Source organism: Podarcis cretensis (genome assembly GCF_951804945.1).
Source record: "Podarcis cretensis genome assembly, chromosome: Z".
Lineage (NCBI taxonomy): Eukaryota > Metazoa > Chordata > Lepidosauria > Squamata > Lacertidae > Podarcis > Podarcis cretensis.
Window position 1 is genome coordinate 40,115,998 of NC_137184.1, and position 22,186 is coordinate 40,138,183.

At 44.9% G+C, this 22,186-nt stretch overlaps 1 protein-coding gene across 6 annotated transcripts in view; it reads left to right on the forward strand.

Annotated features, from left to right (window-relative positions):
• The first annotated feature begins 4,387 nt into the window (after window positions 1-4,387).
• The window catches only part of SEPTIN6 (septin 6), a 48,710-nt gene continuing 30,911 nt past the window's right edge, over window positions 4,388-22,186 (forward strand). For 4 of the 6 annotated variants that reach the window (XM_079962851.1, XM_079962848.1, XM_079962850.1 and 1 more), the window contains exons 1-2: window positions 8,527-8,577; window positions 18,269-18,383. In XM_079962851.1, the coding sequence (XP_079818977.1) occupies window positions 8,542-8,577; window positions 18,269-18,383 (151 nt within the window). In that variant the 5' untranslated portion in view covers window positions 8,527-8,541. Of the gene's footprint in view, window positions 4,780-8,526; window positions 8,578-18,268; window positions 18,384-22,186 lie in introns of those variants that run through there. The other 2 variants (XM_079962853.1, XM_079962849.1) reach the window with 2 other exon arrangements.

The window sequence follows — 22,186 nt, forward strand, 5'->3', positions numbered from 1 at the left end:
TGTAACTTCACTTCTTGCACTGCCAGAAGGACCACAGCGTCCAGGCTGAACAATGAGAGTGGAGATACTCCTTTAGGTATAAAGCACTGAAGCCGTTTAGGGCTTTATTTTTTTATTATTATTATTAAAATTTTTATTACATTTTCAGTTTACAGAAAAGAAAAAGAAGGACAAACCAGAAAAAAGAAAGAAAGAAAAACAATCCAACTTTCAAAATACATTTTTAGGTTACTAACTGGACTTCCCCACATCTCCCTCACCCTGTGTTCTTTACAATAAACATATCAGCAAATTATTACCTTGTTTCGTATCTTATTTATATCTTTCAGAGTGTTTTACTTCTAAATTTAAAGTACCTTTTGTCAAATATTTATACCTTAAGATAATACATAAAATAACTTTAAATTTCAACTTTTTCGTACTTATAACTTAACTTTCTATTTTCCTAATCTAATTGCAGGAGCTAAAATTTCCAAGTCATGCAGATTCTTAACATTCATACAACTTATAATGTTTTTGTAAATAGTCCTTAAATTTCTTCCAGTCCTCTTCCATTGTCTCTTCTCCCAGATCTCGGATTCTGCCAGTCATTTCAGCCAGTTCCATATAGTCCATCAACTGCGTCTGCCACTCTTCCAGCGTAGGAAGGTCTTGTATCTTCCAATATTTTGCAATGAGTATTCTTGCTGCTGTAGTTGCATACATAAAAAAAGTTCTATCCTTCTTTAACACCTTTTGGTCCACAATGCCCAGGAGGAAGGCCTCTGGTTTCTTAGGGAAGGTGTACCTAAACACCTTTTTTAACTCATTATAGATCATTTCCCAGAAGGCCTTCACTTTTGGACAAGTCCACCAAAGATGAAAGAATGTCCCTTCAGCCTCCTTACATTTCTAACATTTATTATCAGACCGATGATATATTTTTGCAAGTTTGACTGGGGTCATGTACCACCTATATATCATTTTCATAATATTTTCCTTCAGGGCATTATATGCCGTGAATTTCATTCCAGTGGTCCATAACCTTTCCCAGTCTTCTAACATAATGTTGTACCCAATATCCTGAGCCCATTTTATCATGGCTGATTTGACTATCTCATCCTGGGTGTTCCATTTTAGCAGCAAGTTATACATTCTCAAAAGCGCCTTGGTCTTAGGTTCTAACAGTTCTGTCTCTAATTTCAATTTTTCCACCTGGAATCCTATTTTTTTGTCTGACTTAAAAACCTCTTGAATTTGAGCATAATGAAACCAGTATTGCATCCTATTCTTTAATTTTTCAAAGCTCTGCAGCCTCCAATTATCTCCAATTTTTTCTATTATTTCCCAGTATCTCGGCCATCCGGCCTCCATATTGGGTTTTTTTCGAACCTTGGCCTCCGCTGGTGATAACCACCTCGGGGTCTTACCTTCCAATAAGTCTTTGTATTTTGTCCAGACCATAAATATAGCTTTCCTGACAAAATGGTTTTTAAACATTTTATGAACCTTTACCTTATCGTACCACAAATATGCATGCCATCCAAAAACATTATTATACCCTTCCAGATCTAGGACGTCAGTGTTCTCAAGGAGTAACCAATCTTTCATCCAGCAGAAAGCCGCAGCTTCATAATATAACCTTAAATCTGGCAGGGCAAACCCCCCTCTCTCTTTTACATCCGTTAATATTTTAAATTTTATTCGGGGCTTTTTGCCCTGCCAGACAAACCTAGAAATATCAATATATTCATCTTTACAGCTGTAATTCGACCCAACAAGGAAAGTTTCAATCTTGACCAGATCTCTAAATCTTTCTTAATTTCTGATCAGCATTTTTCATAATTATCTTTAAATAGATTCAAATTTTTGGCAGACAAGTTTACCCCTAGGTATTTTACCTTTTTAACAACATTTAACTCTGTCTCTTTCTGAAACCCATCTATTTTCAAAGGTGTCAGATTTTTCTCCAAAACCTTGGTTTTTTGCTTGTTCAGTTTGAACCCCGCTACCCGACCAAATTCATAAATTAATTCTAACACTCTCTTCGTACTAGATTCTGGCTCCTGTAGTGTTAAAACCAAATCATCTGCAAAAGCTTTCAATTTAAATTGTTTCACTCCGACCTGTATTCCTTGTACCAACCGGTCTTCCCTAATCATGTTCAAAAGCACCTCCAGAACAGAAATAAATAACAGAGGGGATAGGGGGCAACCTTGTCGTGTTCCTTTTTCAATTTTAAATTCTTCTGTCACCACATTGTTTACTATCAGTTTAGCTTTCTGCTCTGAATAAATTGCCTCTATTCCATTTTCAAACCCCCGTCCCACTCCCATCCCTTCCAAATTTTTCTTCATAAACCTCCAAGAAATGTTATCAAAGGCCTTCTCCGCATCAACAAAAATTAACACTGATTTTGTATTAATGTTGGTTTGCAAAAGTTCCAAAATATCAATAATATTCCTAGTATTATCAGACAAATGTCTTCCTGGGAGAAAGCCTGCCTGGTCCTTGTGAATTACTTCATTTAATACTTTTTAAAATCTACTTGCCAAAATATCTGCAAAAATTTTGTAATCCACATTTAGGAGTGAGATGGGACGGTAGTTCTTAAGTTGAGTCTTTTCAGTTTCCACTTTAGGGATCAATGTGATGAAGGTGAAGCCGTTTAGGGCTTTAAAGGTCAACACCATTGTGGTGTTGTTTGTGGATTCCAGTATGAGTGCCCTTCACATATGGTGCCTGTGGTATGCACAGTGCAGTCCTGTGTCTACAGTTAATAGGTGGAGAGTGTTACTCGCAGAGCACCTAGTTGAGGCTGATCCAGTTCTTATCTCTTCCTATGCTCCACTGTAAGACTGTGACCAAATGAAGATTTGTGGCTACCTCAATTCAGCTTTCCTCTATCTTCCCTTACCTCTGCTCCCACTTTGCTTAACATCCTGCCTCATGAAGGGTTCTGGAGAACTGAAGGTTGCTCACTGTTTTGAGATATTTCAGGCCAGTGTCCAGTCTGGTCCTGTTCTCAGAGTAGCCAACCAGAATGCCTTTGGGAAGCTTGCATGCAGGACATGTGTGCAAAAATACAACACAATTTCACAACAACTACAAACTGGCAAGTCCTTGGTTTGAATGTCACCTCCTCCCAAACTCACCAGGTGGACTTTGGCAAACTACTCTCTTGGTGCCTTTGCAACACAGAGGATATTATACTGATTTACTTTGTAAGGGCTGGAATGTGGAATGCTTTGAATGCTTGAAAAAGCCTATATAAATGTTCAGTATCATGTGCATGAGTAAAGAGAAAAACAAATTGTAAACAGGGGAAACACTTGGCCACAAAATGCAACAAATACAGTATGTGATTTTTTTATGTAAAGCTTAAGATAAGCTGTTAATGAAGGGTCACTTGGCTTATCTTTAAGCTTTACAAAGAAATTGTCACAGATTGTACTTCTTGTATTTCATGGCTATGGCCCCTGCTGTTCGCAACATTTTCTATCTCAACAGAGCAAACGCATCTGCAGCTGCCAACTGAGACTTACATTTCATGCATCTGTTGAAATGGACTCAACCTTCTGTAATAAAACCTGTTAGGCTTTTAGCTGCCACAAGACTCTTTGATGTTGATGCTGTTTCCAGTTTCCTTTGGCTGTGTACAGGGGTGTAGCAGGGTGGGGGAGATGCCCACCCCAAATAAAAATACATACTTAACCAAAAGTAGAGATTGGAGCTTGTGGGGTTGTTGGGCTCACATAGGGCACGAGATTCCTGCATTTCAGAGCGTTGTATTTGATGACTCTTGTGGTCCCTTCCAACTCTTTTGATTCTGCCCTAGGCAGCGGACAAAGAGAGGTGTGCGAGTAAATTAGCATTTCTTGTTCCACCCACTTTTGCTTCTGGCCCTGTCTACACTGGCATGTGGCCCCCAAGAGAGGTTCCCTGGAAAGGAATGTGGCCCTCTGAGAGAAAAGGGTTGCCCAGCCCTGATCCAGCCCAGGCAGGAGAGAAGGAAGCTGGCTTGGCTCAAGAGGAATGCAGGGCCAGCTTAGTATGCAACGGTGCAGTTAGAGCCTTATTCCTATTCGGAATAATTCCCTTAAAACAAGGGAAACGTTGACAGCTATGGTTAGGTAGTTTTAGCACTTTGGATGCTAAGGTGCCATGCTTCACTTATTTCCAGCTGAGGTCAGCCAGCACTGCTGCACTTGGAGGCCTCTCCTGCTAATTCTGTTGCGTGGGGGCCCTGAAGTCCTGCCCTGAGGGCACCACTAGTAGTAAGGCTGGAGCGCCCCCCTCCTCCTCCTCCGCTTTAGTTCGCGGTCTCCGTCCCTCCCTCCCCTTTCTTTGGCTTCCTTCCTCCCCGGTCTCATTCAGAGCCACCCAGGCAAGCTCACAGTCACATCATAGCCGCGCGGACCCTAGCCTTGCGCGCGTCTCGGACTGCACCATTTCGCCCGGGGGAGGCGGTGGGGGGAGGAATGCTGTGGAGCCGCCTGTGGAGACTCCTCGAAGCGCGCGGGAGGAGCTGACTGCTTCAGAAGGGAAGGATCCCGCCAGCGCCCTTCTTCTCTGCGCCCTAGCCGGCTTTCTAGCTCCAAACGAGTGGCAGAGGATTCGGTCGTGTCCACGCCCCATTTCACTCCCCCCCCCCCCATGCCGCAGTAGCCGGATCCTTCCTCCACTCGCTCAGTCAGTGTAACAGTGTCTCCTGGACTGAGGTAGAGTTTGCAGCGGGCTCGGCTTCCGAGGAGGCGAGGCGAAGGGGCCATGGCGGCCACCGAGATAGCGCGCCAGGTGGTGAGTGCGCGGCGACTGGCGTGGAGGGCGCACCGCGCTCTGGACTGGGGTGGGCCTCCCTGAGCATGGCTGACCGGCCGGCTAGCTGGCTAGCTTGCATTCCCTGCGAAGCTGCCGCTAGAACTCCAGCTCTCGGGGACTGGCAAGGTTTGCGCGCGCTACTTTGGCGAGGGAATCCGCGGCTAGGTGGTGATGCCGACGACTGAGAGGGAAACGGGCCAGAGAGGAAAGAGGCAGCTTGGCTAATGAATGAATGCTGGGTGGATACCCGGATGGCCACTTCAGGAAAGCGGGCGCGAGCTGCATATACACTCCCCAGTCCGAGATATTCCTATGGTTCCAAATTAAGAACTGGGCGTTAACACAGCGGGAGAGGTGCTGGGGGATTCCGAAACCGTCTTTTGTAAATGATCAGAGATGTGATTTCTTAAATCTCGGTCTTATTTTTGCAAATCGCTGTTACTGTCAGCGCAGAGGGATGTGGAGCGGGCTGGTGATATAAGAGAAGCCGCTGGGGTGATGCTCTTGGCGGTGACTTTCCCGTTTTAGGTTCGGGTGATGGCGAATGCGGGGAGGCTATGGACTGCTGCTGCTGCTGCTTTTTGTCTCTTTTTGCAGGCTGGATTTTATACGCGTGTGTGCGGGGGCGGGTGGGAAGACAGGAGGACAAGAGGATGTTACTGGCTAAAGGTGATGGGGTTTTTTTTGGGGGGGGGTGAGGAAGAGCCTTTGTATGAAACAAAAGAGGGTTTGCTTGATTGTGTGTGATCTGACTGGCCGTGATGGGCCGGATTTATTGGGTAGCGTGTTGCATAGGACGAAGGAAGCAGTGCTTTGCAGATGACTGTCTTAAAGGCTTGGCCTGATGAAACGGGGAGATCCGTGGGTTGAATGATGCGGTGGGTGTGACCTCTTCTTGCATTAGCGTGGGATAGTTGGGGGCAGATTTTAACTAGGTTTGGGTTGCTCAGTTGTGGAGCCTTCTTCATTTCTGGGCTACGCTAAACTGGAGCTGTGGTGCATGTGTGCATTTTGCAGACGAGGGATTATTTATATTTATTTCTTTTGCAGGCTGTGGGGTTGCAACTGCCAGGGGCCACAGCAGGCCACCTCCATAAATAAAGTGCTTTGGGTTTGATTGTAAATTGTTTCCTCTTCAAGCAGCTTAATTTTCATTGTGATCATTTTCCACAAAGTGTTCATTTCTCTTTCTGGCTCCATTTAGATTCCCATATATTGGCTTTTTTCTTTTGGGTGCATCACTCACATCACAATGCCTGGCATCTCCCAATATGACAAAGAATTCTTTATTTTTTTTAATTGGAAGGGTGGGAGATTTTTGTCTCTGCACAAGCTCTGTAATGTCCAGAGCTCACCTGCCCTTTTGTCTCTGCTGTGATGAAAGGGAGCACAGAGGCATTCCTGAGGCAGGAGATGGAGCCCTTTGCAAACCAAATTAATTGAACATCTTTGGCTTGTAGATGGGTTTAATTTGTTTGCAATTCCCTGTTCATTTTAACTAGGGAAAGGACCACAGGAGCTCCTGGGATTTCTAACATGCCAGGATGTTTAGAAGAAGGAGCATGCAGTGTAGTACAGCAATTGGGGATAGGGATTCTCTGTCCCTCCAGATACTGGACTACATCTCCCATCATCCCTCACCATTGGCCATCTTGGCTGGGGATTATTAGAGTTGGAGTCCAACAATAGCTGGATGGCTAGAGGTTCCACACCCCATTTTAAATGGATCATCTTTGTGTGTTAAAATAATGTGTTGTACTGCATGATGTTCTAGGGCTGGAATGAATCCAGTTTCTCCAGTTTCAAATATTTAAAGAGAAGCGACCATAACTCAGTTAGTGAACATTTGCCTTGTATGCAGAAGGTCCTAGATCTTAATCTCTGTCATCTCTAGTTAAAACAAATAATGGGGAGCAAGTGAATGGAAGACCCCTAGTTGAGGTTCTAGAGGACTGCTGCCAGTCAGAGCAAGCAGTTTGGGGCTAGATGGACAACTAGCTTGTATTAGACAGCTCCTTATAGCCCTACATTTCATGAATCTGACCTTCAGAGTGCAATATTTCAGTTTGTTCAGTTGGGTGGTATCCACAGTTCGTTCCAAGTGTATATCACCAAGTGACATATATTTGGCTTGGCATGGTGAGAGTAGGGTCCAGATCCCTGCTCGGATCCATGAAGCTCACTGTGAGGCCTTTGCAGGTCACTTGTAATCTATTTCCCCTCAAAAGAGCTCTGAAGACAAAATGTGATGACCTCATTTATGCTGCCCTAATAAACATCTTGACTGAGGTTTGGAATGTCAGTGTGATAAAAAGTTAAAAATAAATGTGCTACACTACGCTTTGCCAACCTGGTGGCTCCCAGTTGTTTTGGGCTACAGCTGGCAGTCAGCGCCAGCCAACCTGGTGAACATCACAGGAGGCTGCTGGATCAAGTCAATGGCCCATCTGTCTAGTCCAGCATCTTGTCCTCATAGTGGATTCTTTAACAACAACAACAACAATGACATTTCTGCCCTACCTTTCCTCCCAAAGAGATCAAAGTAGTGGCATGGATGGTTCTCCTGTCCCTCTGTTTTACCTTCTCAATAACCCTGTGAGGTAGGTTAGGCTGAGAGATGGTGATTGGCCCAAGGTCACCAAGTGAGCTTTATGACTGAGTGGGGATTTGAACTCTGGTCTCCCAAGTTCTAGCACAATACTCCAGCCACTATATACCACATTGGCACAGGTGCATGTGGGAAGCCCAAAAATGCCCTCTTACAAGGAAGTTGCCTTATATCAGGTCAGAACATTTTTCCAGAGAGCTCTAGATTGCTTACTCTGATTGGTAGATGGTTTTCCAGGATTTCAGACCAGGGACATTCCCAGCTCTACCTGGAGATGTCAGGGATTGAACCTGAGACCTTCTGCAAGTGAAACAGATGCTCTGCCACTGAGCTGTAGACCTTCCCTTCAAATGTGCATCTGGTTGGCAGGACAGGAAGACGGGCCCTTCCCAAGGATCTGGAAAAGCTTGTATGAGAAAATGCACTGTTTCAGACAACCTGTTCCATTCTGTGCAATGCTTTGTAGGTCAGAACCAGCAAAGAGACTGAAAACAGACTGATTGCCAGAGAAAATTGTTGTGACATGGTGTGTGTGTGTGTGTCACATGTAAAGGCACTTAAGCGGAAGACCACAGTGAGAAGGCTTCTTGGGACTGCAGAACATGCTACTGCCAATCCACATGGCTAACGCCTGGCATCTGGGTGGCCTCAGACAGAAGAGGTTGCTGGATTAGATGGGCCATTTGCCTGACCCAGCAGGAGTCTTCTTATGTTCTTAAGTTTAAGGCAGCTTCTTACCCAGGTTGCCTGATTTCCAAAGCACCACCAACTAATATTTGCTTTTAAGTTCATCTTTTAAAAATAATAAAAAAATAAAAACAACAGCAATTCATCTGCTCAGCTGGTTTGAATTTTAAAAGAAAGCTGCAGCTTCTTTTAAATTAACCTAGCTGCTAGCCTAGGGAAACGCAGCAATCCCCATGTACTCAAGCCATAACACCCCCATGTCCACAGCCATAACAAACGCAAGATCCCCAGTCACTCTTCTGCCACATGACATGCAAAGGGCTGGCTCAAGACATTTAGACACCCGAGGCAAACCACAAGATGGGTGAGTGAAGATCTACATCGGGAACAAGGGGAGGAAGCAAAGCAACCTTACCCAACAGCTGAAGTGGGGATCAGACGCTGCAATGGAGGGAAAAGGGACCCACTCTGAATCAGGCCAGGTGGGTGCAGAGTCCAGGAGACCCTCAGAGGGCAGTTTCTGCACTTACTTCCTTGGGGGTGGGAGGAAACCAGAATGCCTTCTGTTTGCCAAGAGACCATATACAGTATTCAGGAGTGGGGGTGGGAAATACCAAGATGGCGCCAGATCCAGCCTCCAAAGAGCACACCACAGCTATTGCTGTTACCATGGTGGTGGCGGCAGGCGATGCATTCTTTGGGTGCTGGATCTGCTGCCCAAGGCAGTGGCCTACCTGGCCTCATGTAGACTGAGAGGCAGTGCAGGAAGAGCCCTAAATCAGGGGTGGAGAATGTTTTGGCTCTTCCCAGCGTTAAAAACCTCCCAATACAGAGCTGCCTTCAGATGTCTTCTAAAAGTTGTGTAGTTCTTTATCTGCTTGATGTTGAAGGGAGGGATTTCACGGGGAGGGCACCACTACCGAGGAGGCCCTCTGCCTGTTTCCCTGAAACATCACTTCTCACAGTGAGGGAACCACAGAAGACCCTCGGAGGAGGACCTCAGTCTCTGGGCTGAGCGATGGGGGTGGAGATGCTTCTTGAGGTATACTGGGCTAAGGGCATTTAGGGCTTTAAAGGTCAGCACCAACACTTTAAACTGTATTCAGAAACATACTGGGAGCCAGAACCTTTAGGCAGCCACATGCAGTCACCAGTCTAGCTGCTTTTATTATGCATTTTGTGTTTCTCGTCTTGTATTTTATGTTGTGAATCACCCTGAGATCTACGGATGAAGAGTGGTATACAAAATTTAATAACAACAATAACAATAATATTTAGGCATTCACCTTTCTGTGATACATTCAGCCAGAATTCATCTGTTGTAGATCCTTCTGTACGGGGGCTACTTCTTCCGCTGAGATCGGCCTGCACTTAGAGCACTGAGGAAGTATTTAAGAAGCCGAATGTTTCAAGATGTGGAAAATGAATGCTGTGGCCTTGGTGCAGTGCAACTGAACATGAAGAAGGTTGGGGAGTGGGTAGCATCTGATGCAATCTACCATGTAGCGTGTATGTACACAGTTGTCTCATGGAGAAATAGCACCAGCTGTGCCTGAGCAAGGGTTTGGTGGTTTGATATCCATTAAGAACCTAAGAAGAACCTGCTGAATCAGGCTAATGATCCATCTAGTCTTGCATCCTGTCCTCACATTGGCTGGGCAGATGACTAGAGGAAGCCCGAAAGCAGAACCTGAGTCCAACACTACTCTCCCCACCGGAAATTCCCAGCAGATGGCTTTCAGAGGCACATTACCTCTGACAGTGGAGATAGAACATAGCCATCCATCAGGGATAGTCGCCACTGACAGCCTTATCCTCCCTGAATTCATCTAATCCTTCCAACTTGGTGGCAATCACCACTTCTGGGAATGAATTCAAGAGTTTAACTCTGCGCTGTGTGACTAAGTACCTTCTTTTGTCTGGCTTGAATATTCTAGCATTCAGTTTAGTAGCCCCTGGTTCCCGTATTAAGAGAGAGGGAGATAAACTGTTCTCTTAATCTACTTTCATTCCACCATGCATAATTTTACACACCTGTGTCTTGTCTCCTCTTACTTGCATTTCCTCTAAACTAAACTGAATCTTAATTTATTGTCATTATTACACCCCTGAGGTCTCCTCTTTCCCTAACACAATGCAGAGTGCCTGGTAGAATACACTGGTGGGAGAGGTGAGGAAGGCTGTTCTGGTTTCCAGTCAAACAGCAAGCAAAATGAGCAGGGTTGTGACCCTCATGTTTCTTGGCAGTCTGTCTTCTTAGCAGATATATAAGGAAGGCCTTTCTAAAGAAACCTGAATGTTTAAAATCATAACTGCGTTTTCTGTGTTGAGCGTGCATAGGTCTATTTAACATGCATTGTCAACCTGCCATGGATGGTAACAAGGCTTGGCTGATGCTTCCAGGCAAATGAGAGTTAGTGGGTTGTCTTAATGTGTGTAGCTTTTTGACAAGCAAGAAATGAATTTGCCACAAATGGCGAATGTCTTCATTTTAGTGCATGACTCACGCTGGCTGTCTTTTTTCTTTAAATAATATTTTTGTTAAAGATTTTATTGGTTCACAAAAATGTGCATTGTCTTTTTTCATGTTGTAGAGTCCTTTTTTTTTTACTTTTGATGCGAGTCATTATACAGAATAAAGTGGGGGAAGAAGAAAGAGGAGAGGGAGAGAGGAGATTGGGGTGGTAATATTTAGTGTGTTTGTGGGGCTGTCCAGGTTTGGATTGCTAGGGGTTCCAGGGCCAGGATGAGTAGGAAGGGAGGTGGTGGACACTCTTGTTTAGAACCTCTTTGTATTGCTATGGTATTAGAGTCCGTACCATTGATCCTACATTTTGCTGAAGCTTGGGAGTAAATTTGTTTAAGGATTTGTAGGAAGTTGGTTAACACTGCTAAGAAGTATTTATTTCCATTCTAAACAATCAAAGGCTTTAAGGCAACCATATTGTGTGCCTCAACTCTTACCTTGACTAGTTTATGTTTCATGTGGTGGAAGCACTGCTAACCCAAGCCCAAGACAGCCAACGTCCATCAGGAAATTACTGAACCTGATCAAACACAGCAAAAAAACCAAATTCCCACTGATGATTATGTCCCTAGATCACTGAAATGCCATACATCAGGCATGGCCAAACTTGGCCCTCCAGCTGTTTTGGGAATACAACTCCCATCATCCCTAGCTAACAGGACTAGTGGTCAGGGATGATGGGAATTGTAGTCCCAAAACAGCTGGAGGGCCAAGTTTGCCATGCCTGGCCTAGGCCAATGGAGGGGAACTTAGCTGCTCTCTGCATGATGTTGTTGGACTATGAATCACATCATTCCTGACCATCTGCCATTGTGGGTGGGGGTGATTGGAGTTGGAATCCAACAATATCTGGAAGGCCTCAGGTAGCCCAATTCCTTCCTCTTCTTTTCAGTTTTGGGGGAGATGACTTCTGCTTGACCTTAATGCATTATTTACTGAGCTGTGCAGAAATACCAGTTTCTCTGCAGTGCAATGATTTCTCAATACCTTTCCTATTTGTGACATTATTACAAGGTAATTTTCTTGCAGTACAAAGTAGGGGGGAAAGGTTGATATTGCTACCTTTTGCAGAATTATGGCCCTGATCCTGCAACAAACCTGATGGATCTTTCACACACACACACACACACACACACACACACACCTGGGATGTGTGGGTGCACAAAGGAAATAGTTTCCTCTACAATCAAAAGTTTATATTTCAGATTATGGGAAACTGGGGATCTGGCCCTTTAATACACAATTTAAAAAGCATTAGGCTTTCTTTATGTGGTCCAGACCCTACGGAGTTTGCAATGTGGGGAAAACAATTTAGGAAGCTGTCTTAAGCCAAATCAAACCATTGGAGAAGAACCATCACTCGGTAGAAGCCATTTGCATTGTGTGCATTTGGTCCCATGTTCAGACCCTGGCATCTTCAGGTGGGGCTGGAAGAGAACATTGTCTGAAACCCCGGAGAGCTGCTGCCAGTCAGTGTAGATAATTCTGAGCTATGCGGACCAGTGATCAACTTCAGCATAAGGCTGCTTCCTTTGTTCCTATTGGTCCATCTAGCTAAGTAAATATTAATTGGCAGCTGCTGTCCAGGTGTCCAGATGGGAGATTTTACCCTGCCTTACTTAGGGTCGGGTATTAGAGGAGGTGCACTCCGTTGCTTCTCAAAACAGACAGATGCCAACACCAACAACTATTGAACCTGGGACCTTATGCCTGCGAAGCGTATTGCTCTCCCACTGAATTAAGGTTCTTTCATGGGATAGAGGTTGGCAAGAGAAATGGGTCAAGGTAAGGCTGCAGCTGTTGTTTATGAGAAGGGGTGATGTTATGCTTGCCCTGCCTGTTTAGAGATTGAAATTGCTGCTTGCTTCTGACATGATGGAATTGTGACATGCAAAGTCACCAGAGCAAGAGTGGCTGAAAAACAGTCTCCTGCCAATTCAGGAAGAACCCCGCCCAGCTGTGCAATGGTTTACAGTCATGTCCTTCTGCTATGGGGGACTCTAGGGACTCTGTGCCATCCTAGCCTCTGCATGCTTCCCTGCCCTTCTCGTGAACTCCAGCTCCTCCTTGCAAGAGCTGGAAGGAAGTGCTTTCCCCCATTTGTGTGCCAAATTCTCCCTGTAATAACAAAGTAGTGGCTGGTATCTTTTTATCCTTCTCTTCCGGATTGACTCAGTGAAGAAAATTGAACTGTTAAAATATCCAGATAGTTTGTCGTTACTGTCGTTTCTAGTCAAAAAGCAGTCAGAAACTGTGAATTCAGGTTGGCCAAAGAGCTCAGTGCATTTTGAAACTACATGTAATGTCTTCTGCCTTATACAGTCATACCTCGGGTTAAAGTCGCTTCAGGTTGAGCATTTTCAGGTTGCGTTCCATGGCGACCCGGAAGTAATGGAACGGGTTACTTCTGGGTTTCACCGCTCGCGCATGCGCAGACGCCCAAAATGACATCACGTGCATGCGCAGAAGCGGCGAATCACGACCTGCACACACGCAGACGTGGGTTGCATTCTGCTCAGGATGCGAATGGGGCTCCGGAACGGATACTGTTCGCATCCAGAGGTACCACTGTACACAGTTTACTGGCTTTATTAACACCACAGAGAGAGAGAGAGAGAGAGAGAGAGAGAGAGAGAGAGAAATTCAGAGCTCCTCCTTCAAGTTTGCAATGTGTGTGCAATAGCAGCATAGCAAAATGACACATGCATATTCCAACAAGGATCCCTGCCATTGCATAATTGGCATTTCCCCTTTCTGCAGATCAAGAGGAGTCAAGAAATGTATTTGAAGACTCACCACATTCTGAACCAAGAGCAGAATCACACACACATGCCCATGAGAGGGGAGTTTTGCATTTGCTAATTTCCCAAGGCTCTTGCAGCTACCCATCTAGGCTGTTTCATTCCTGGAATTTGCAGCGCTCTGTTTTTGGAAGAGTCCCCATCAGTGCAAGCCTATTTCAAAAGAGAGATAACAGCAGCTTAGTTCCACCAGGAAGTCTCACCCCTGAGAGCCTGTTTGAGGATGTTGGGGGCAGACAGCAGGGGTTGGGGGTTGCCTTCAGGCTTTTGTGGGCTTTCAGGAAGCAGCTGGCTGGCCACCTCTGGAAACAGGATGCTGTCCTAGAATGGGCTTTTGGTGTGATCCAGCAGGTCTCTTCCTATGTTCCTCCTCTAGTCCTAGAGGTAGAGCCAAGAGGAGGCTGGAGTGACGCACGGCATCCTGAACGTCTGGTTCTCAGCTGAAAGCTGCAGCTTGCATAGCAAGAGGAACACAGTGTTGATGGGGGAGCTGCCTTGTTCTGTCCTCACAAATCTCTAGGGTAGAGTTTCAGAAACTTGAGTCTCTAACTGTTTTGGACTGCAATTCACATCATCCTTGACCACTGATCCTGCTAGCCATGGATGATGGGAGCTGTAGTCAAAAACAGTTGAAGACCCAAGTTTGGGAAAACCTGCTTTTAGGGAAGCTCTGCTGGCCGGATGTTGGTTACCATATACATGGTGGCATTTATTGGTCACCATAAATCACCCCTGCTTTGTGCTTTAAACAAGTGACTCTTGAAGATGCTGCATTTCTGTATGGTGTGGCAAGGGCAAAGCCCAGGTTGCTGGTGCTGCTCTAAAGATCGAAAACACAATGAGGTTATTAGCTTCCTCAGCAGGAGCATCTATAATTGGACTGCTGTAATTGGATGTATTTTCCAGTAAGTGCATCTTGCAATGCACCTCCTGGAAAGGAACGGAAGCAACATGGACTCATTTTACCTATTTTTTCAGTTGTTTAAAATGCTAAGCATCCTGTTCTGCATGCAAGGAGCAAGAATGGCAAGGGATTAGAGGGTGGGTGTGCTTTCTTCCAAAGAAGATCCCCCACCTTAGTTACCTCTGCAGCACCCCCAAGGTGTGACAGTTTGCTGCTACATCTTGCAGCAAGTATGCTGTGCAGTTCGGTACTTCTAAAGTCATCTGTGATTTTGAAAACTAACAGAAATTTCAATGTAGCAAGTTCAGTGTAGATGAAATGATGGCAAATGACTGTAGTGAAAAGAATGTCCTCTTGATAGATGGTTCAGTCAGACTTTTTTTTTTTTTAAGTGTTGCACCTGCATTGCTTTTATGTTTTGTGGATAAAGTACAGAGAGGAGCTGCAACAGGAGAATTAGACACCTGCTTACTCTTTTGCAACAAATGGCTTACAGCATAAACATTTCTGAAATGCTCATTTGACCCACTATTGAAAAATGTAATTGATGCGACTCCCTTTATGTTGCTATTTTTCTTGCTTTTTCTTTTCCTTACCCAATAAATGGGAAGATTGATCTGATTACTACACCTGACTGATTCTTCTCATTCCTTTTCTCAGTTCTGTTTGTTTAACCCCCCTCCCCCCCAAAAAAAAACTTTATAGTTTGGTCTGCAGCTATTTGCTTTATATAAAGACATACTTTTTGAAGGATTGCCGCTTGGGGCAAGTAGCTTTGTAAGGCCTTGGGAGGAGAACCTTTGCATGAGCAGAAATGCATTCCTCTACGAAATATATGACTCTGTGACAGGGCATTTTGGAATGTGTAATGATACCATACTTGGTGAGGATGTTGGCAAGAGAGAAGCAATCGAAATGCACGCAGTGGGGCAGATGGAGAAGCACACGCATTCAGCATCTGAGACATAAAGGGACCCTCCGGATTGGTGGTTTGTATGTGGGTGGATTCTGCAACATGCCTTTGATGCAGTAATAGCTCGTTAGTGGTGGATTTATACTGGACTGTCCGCATATCATTCCACTTTGTTGTTCTGTGATGCATCTCCAGCATTACTGCATTAATGCAGTCTAGAAGGCTGCTTTTGAACTGGACCCGGAAAGTGGTTGGCAGCCAGAGCAGTTGGGCCAGGATTGGTTTTCAGTGCTCAAGCCATCTTGCCCCTGTGAGCTACCTAGCCACCAAATTCTGCACCAGAAGGATAGAAAATATTGGGCTGGATGGACTAATAGTATAATGAATAGCTTAAGAAATATACTACATACTATATTCCTAGTATAAGGAATCATCATGTATGTAGTTCAGGCGGAGCCAACATGGTGCCCTCCAAATGCTGCTGGGTTTCAATTCCCATTATCCCTGACCATTGGGCAGGCTAGCAGTGCCAGATGGGAGTTGTTGTCTATAACTTCTGGAGGACACCAGTCTGGCTACCCAATGTGGCTGAACACACAGCTTTTGTGTTGGTCTATGTCTCTGGACTTGTCAACAGAATGTCGGGCTTTGCCTACGGATCAGGATTTTTGTTTTTTGGGAGCTGGCAGCCCAACATTTAGGTACTGTTTAAAAGTGAGCGTGCCTCTAGATAGAAGTTGCTGGTGTATGGATTTGTGGATCTCATTGTAGACTTCCAAAGAGGTAGAATTCTGGACTAGATATTGTGTCTGATCAAGCAGAACTGTTCTAATGTTTCTTTTGTGCAGTAGGCAGTTCCCGCTTAAAAGTGTTCCAAATGTTTGTTTTAAACTTCTTTCTGCACCTTTGCGCCTTTCCTGAATCTGAGGCAGTTTACCAGGATATGTGTACACAAACATACATACATGCATACATACATAGAGCCATCTTTGCGAATTCATCCCAGGGTCCTCAGCTGTAGTGATGTGGGGTGGAAGAAAGTATGTTTCATAAGTTAATTAGTAAGGATGAATGGATGCCAACTGTAGATACAATAGGAAGCAAGCTTGGCAGTTTCAAAGTTGCAGTTAATGTGGTTTTCCCCACCCCAGATGATTGCCCCATGTGTGCTTTAATTTTTGCCTCAGATATTTCAGTTCAAATACTTGTAGTATATTGGGACAGAAAATGTTGTTGTTGTTGATCATATATTTATATTTGTCAGTTGCTTTATACAAAAGTCTCAAAGCAACTTACAGTGGTACCTCGGATTACAGATGCTTCAGGTTACAGGCTTTGCTAACCCAGAAATAGTACCCCGGGTTAAGAATTTTGCTTCAGGATGAGAACAGAAATCACGTGGTGGTGATGCAGCGGCAGTGGGAGGCCCCATTAGCTAAAGTGTTACCTCAGGTTAAGAACTGTTTCAAGTTAAGAACGGACCTTGAGAACGAATTAAGTTCTTAACCCAAGGTACCACTGTAATAGACAACAAACAAAACCCGTTGAAAATGAACGTGGAGTACTCCCCCCCCCCTTTCATTTACTAAATGCAAATAAAATAAACGTGCTGAGGTAGATCACTTACGAGGGCAGAATCTCTGGCCCACAATCCTAGTTTGGTCTAATGAGCCTCTGGATTAAGCCAACAAGGCCATTTTGGACAAACTACAGCTGCCTATGACTATCAGTCACCTGACACCAGAGATCTCCAGCCAAAGTGCTGAGGTCCCACAGCACTAAGGTCGTAGATATGCCCCTGCTTGCTCCTTGATAGTAAAAGGGAGCAGCAGAAGCTTATATCTGAACTTAGCCCTGTGGGATGTCACTGGAGTGCTAAGATCAGACATAAGTCTGTCTCTGTTCTGTGGCTCGAGGTTTGATGTCAGGGGATTTACACGTGAGTGGCCCCAGCCACCTGTCAAAAAATGGCCCACAGAAGATGGTCCAGTTCTGGATGTGGTTCCCACTTGATTCATTCACCAGGGTATCAGAACGTTTTCAGATGAAACCTGAATTGTTTCCAGTACTATTACCCTGTGAAGATTACCCTAAATTCCCATTCAAAATTTCCAGTTCAAAATTTTGCAGAAATCCCACATTACTGTACTACTTTGCTGTCCACTACAGCTTTGGCCAAGCCACTTAGGGAAATTCTATCTTGCAGTGTTTTATGTCTTGGAGCCTTATTGTTCAAACTGATCAAATAGCCATATGAGCAGAGCTTCCAGATGTTGCTCCTTTTTGGCTAGGCTTTCAAATTGTGTCATAATGCAGTCACAGCTTCCATTTTTAACTATTGCTTCTGGACTCAGGACGACTTTTTAGTTTATTTTTTTCCTACTCCACCCTTCTTGCATTTTATAAAGAGAAAAAGTCCTTGGGTGTGCCTCTTCTTTTGAATTGCCTTGTGTTTTAAAATGCCAACAGCTGTAAATGGTGTGTGCATTGCTTGTGCTGTTGGAAACACAATTTTTATGAGTGCAAAACAGCCTTTTGATATGTGAATGTCACACTTCAGTTGTGTTTTGCTTTGTTAGTTGACTCCTTATCAGGTTAGCAGTCAGGGATGCTAGCAGTCAAGAAAAAAGATTTGGAAAAGTATGCAAAAAACCTGTTTTGAGATTTGGATGGCAAAACAAAGAAGTGGGGCTGTATCTAATGCTAGTCCTAGCAGACCCCCTGAAATTAGTGAACATGACTAACTTGGGTTCGTTAATTTCAGTGGGTGGCATTCAACCAAGTTTTCCTCAGAGCAGACTCATTGAATGGATGGACCTTACTTAAGCCATAGCCATTCATTTCAATGGGCATGCTCCAAGTAATACTTCATTGAATGCCACCCAATGGGTCTACTCTTGGACTAGCATTGGATAGAACCCATGGTGTACTTTCTTTGGAAGGGAGAATTTTCAAAAGGCCACCAGGAATAGAATGTGGTGTTCTTTTAAATCTAATTTTAACATGACTTTCTTTCAAACTTCCTTAGGGCGAAGGCTGCCGTACTGTCCCTCTTTCTGGCCATGTAGGATTTGACAGCCTTCCTGACCAGCTGGTTAATAAATCGGTTAGCCATGGTTTCTGTTTCAACATCTTGTGTGTGGGTGAGTACAACACTTCTTCCCCCCTTTCCATTTTTGGAAAATTCTGTTGATGAATGAAGGTAAACTTGCCTAACAAAGTAATCCTTTGACTTATCCAGAACACACATTATGTGTTGTCATCTGATCCAGTTTTTAACAACAGATAAACAAGGATCACTGCCTCTTTGGGTGGTCTGAAGATGATGAGGTGGGATGTGTTGCGTTTTGCTGGGACAAATGAGCAGAAGCACAGAGGTTTACACTGAAGGCGTGTAGGATTTGTTGACTTGGGATGTGATATTCTTTGATGGAAAATCAGCTGGGTGGCTTGTTTTTAAGCCCGTTGTTTCTGGAAAGAATAGACACACAGAGGTTCTTCCAAATGTAATGCTGTTGCTGTGAGTTTGCTAGCTCCAATGATGTACCTTCATTTAAGTTTGATTCGGGCATCCTCCCCCCTCACATGATTAGTTATCACATGGAAGAGTGAGAACAAGGCTGTGTTAGATGGTCTCCCTGTGTAACCAAATTTTGCATGATAGCTCCTGAAGAGCAGCTAGTCACCTGTATTTTGGATACAATTGGGTGCTCTTTTATATCAAGGTGGCAGACTGAACCTTTCAGAGCTGTACCAATTTTAATCAAGTTTTGCAAGATGGTTCCGGAGATGAAGGAGAAGTTCTTTATCTGTTTTGGGACACAATTGGACACCATTTTGAATTAAGCTGGCATTCCGTTGTATCCAGACATGGATTAAAAAAACACACCCTGCTTTTTGATCTCTGGAACTGTGCATTGGATGAGTTCGTCTGCAGAGGGGAGCTTGCTCTACATGTGTTGCCTTCCTCTCTGATCACGGTTCCATATCACAGTGGGAGCCTGAAGTTCACAGAGCAGGCTTTCTCTGCAGATATGCCACCTCTAGTTGAAACAGCAGATGAAGAGAGAGAGAACTGATTCTGGACTGCACAACATCAGTTATTGGTGGGGAAGTTGCACAGCTAAAAACCATAGTTGAAATGGGTCTAAATGATCTGTTTCTGACTATGCACCTTCTTGAGCAGCTTGACAAAAAGGGGGGATGTTGGCAACTGGGCTTTAGTCGTTTACCACTTCTGGGTTCAGGGAGGACCCCTTAAGCAGCAGGTAGATCGCAGCATCCTTGTGGCCTGGGGGAAACTCCCCTCTTTCTGCTCCTAATTAAATATCTTCCACCTGCTTTTTTCCTGATCGAAACTGCCACCAATTGACAGCTGCTGTTAGCCCTGCTGAGGGAAATACTACAGATCCTTGTATTATGCCTATATTCCTCCCTACAGAAGGGCTTTCAGCAGCTTTGAGGGATTCGGATTTACATTCGTAAAACAGCATTTTTTTTGGGGGGGGGTAGTTAAATACCTCCTCCTCTCTGATGAAAACTGAAGCTGCTTTAAAGTAAATCAAGTTAGGAGAGCTGATAATGGATCTTCTGCACCGTCTTTGCTGTAACACATTTATTTTGTGTGTGTGTGTTTCTGGGATGGGGTGTTGTGCATAAACCCTGCATGTTGAAAGGTTGAGCTCGACTTGCTGATTGCCTTTGTAAGAAGCTGCCGAGTTGCTATATGTAACTAGGTGACACGCTCTCTTGACGGTGCTCTAGTTTCAAGGTAATGCTAATAGACAATGGCAGATGTGCTAGAAGGAAAATTCCATAGTTCAGGAAGCAGTGCTTTTGTGGTACATTTTGAAGCTGGGGAGCAGCTCAAGACAGCCCCCCTCCACCAACCATGCCCCTACCCCAAGGAGAGTCCCAAAACACAGGCAACTGTATTGATCCATGCAAGGCCAGTCCAATACATTTTGGTACTTGAGGCAAACCACAAAATGGTGCCTCTCGCCAGGGAATAAGGAGTGAGTGAAGTTCTACAAGGGGGTGGGGGCTGGAATAATGATCTAACATTGGGAACAAAGGTGGGAGGAGACCAGCAGTGCCTCCTGTTCTCCAAGAGACATGGTAGAAGTCACATGGGGGGTGGGCAGATCCAGCCTCCAAGGAGTATATTGCAGCCACCAGTGGCATCGCAATAGTAGCAGCAGCAGATGCATTCCGTGGAAGTCAAATCTACTATCCCTGTGGATCCTGTTTAAAGCATTGCCCCCCAAACCCCTCTTTTCTGTTTTAAGGCTCCTCTCTCTGGGACGCAGGTGGCGCTGTGGGTTAAAGCCTCAGCGCCTAGGATTTGCCGATCGAAAGGTTGGCGGTTCGAATCCCTGCGGCGGGGTGCGCTCCCGCTGCTCGGTCCCAGCGCCTGCCAGTTCGAAAGCACCTCCGGGTGCAAGTAGATAAATAGGGACCGCTTACCAGCGGGAAGGTAAACGGCGTTTCCGTGTGCGGCTCTGGCTCTGGCTCTGGCCAGAGCAGCGATGTCACGCTGGCCACGTGACCCGGAAGTGTCTCCGGACAGCGCTGGCCCCTGGCCTCTTAAGTGAGATGGGCGCACAACCCCAGAGTCTGTCAAGACTGGCCCGTACGGGCAGGGGTACTTTTACCTTTTTTACTCTCTCTTTTTAAAAAAGATTACCCTTCTTTAAAATCAACAATGAGCTAAGTTAGAAATAAAAATAATAATTGTAAATACCCACTGTTGGGGTTTCAAACACTAAGTGTTTTGTTGTGTTTTTTTTTAAGAAAGGAAGACATTCTAGAGAATAGATTTGAGCTGATTCCAGTACTCATTGGGTAACATGCCCTGCAGTGTTGGGGCCACAGCTAGAAAGGCCCCGCTTCAGCCATTCAATTTGTCATGGCCTCTTCTGATAATAGCAGTGGACATGAGGACTGACATTGAGAGAAGCCTTTCCTTCCCTAAGGTATTAATGGGCTCAGATGACGCAAGGCTTTCTAACTAGAAGCAGGACTTTGAGCTAGAAATCTGCCTGTGAACATGGCTTTTGTGGCTTCTCCTCTGCCAGGAAGTGAGCTGCTATTTCCGCACCAACTGTAGCTTCTGAACCACACAGAACACATTGCAGAAGATGGCCTTTGAGGATGCATGCTTGCAGGCATGGAGCCCTTTGATCTAGGAGAAGCTGCAGTTTCCAAACCAAATTGTTGTCAAATGCTTCTTGCTGCAGCTGCTGCCAGACCTTCTAGATCAGGGATGGTGAACCTTGGGGTGGGGAAGATGATAGATGCTGCTGGCCAGTATCCAGCATGGCCAGTGGTCAGACACCTGATGCCATATGACATTAGGAGCAGAGATCTCCAATCAAAGCACAGAGGTCCCACAGCACTAAGATCAAAAATATGTCCCAAAGATATACGCTCCTTGAGAGTGAAAGGGAGCTTCAGATTTATACTCCCAACAGTATCTGAAGGTGCCCCCATCCCTGTTCTAAACTCAGCAGCTGGACGCCAGTAGCATGCCTAGATTTCAAACCTGATTAGCTAAGGGGCATTAATTGACACCATTAATGTTTTCAGGGAAGTCCTATAACATCTGCTTTACATGCAAGTCCCAGGTTCAGCCCCTTGCATATTGAGATAGGACTGGGAAGGTCTCCTGCCTGAAACGTTGGAGAGACACTGCCTGTCAGTGAGGACAGTATTGAGCTTGATAGACCAATTGCCTGACTTAGTATAAGACACTTTCCTGGGCTCATTCTCTCTCTTGACTGCTGGAGAACAGTGCAGCACAGTCTCTGTCAGCTTTGGGAGTTGAGAGTTGCCTTGCGCTGAGTCAAACCACCCAGCTTGCTGTTGTCTGCACTGCCTGACAACTGGCTTTCTAAGGTTTCAGACAAGGTTTTCCCCAGCCCTACCTGAAGGTGTTGGGGATTAA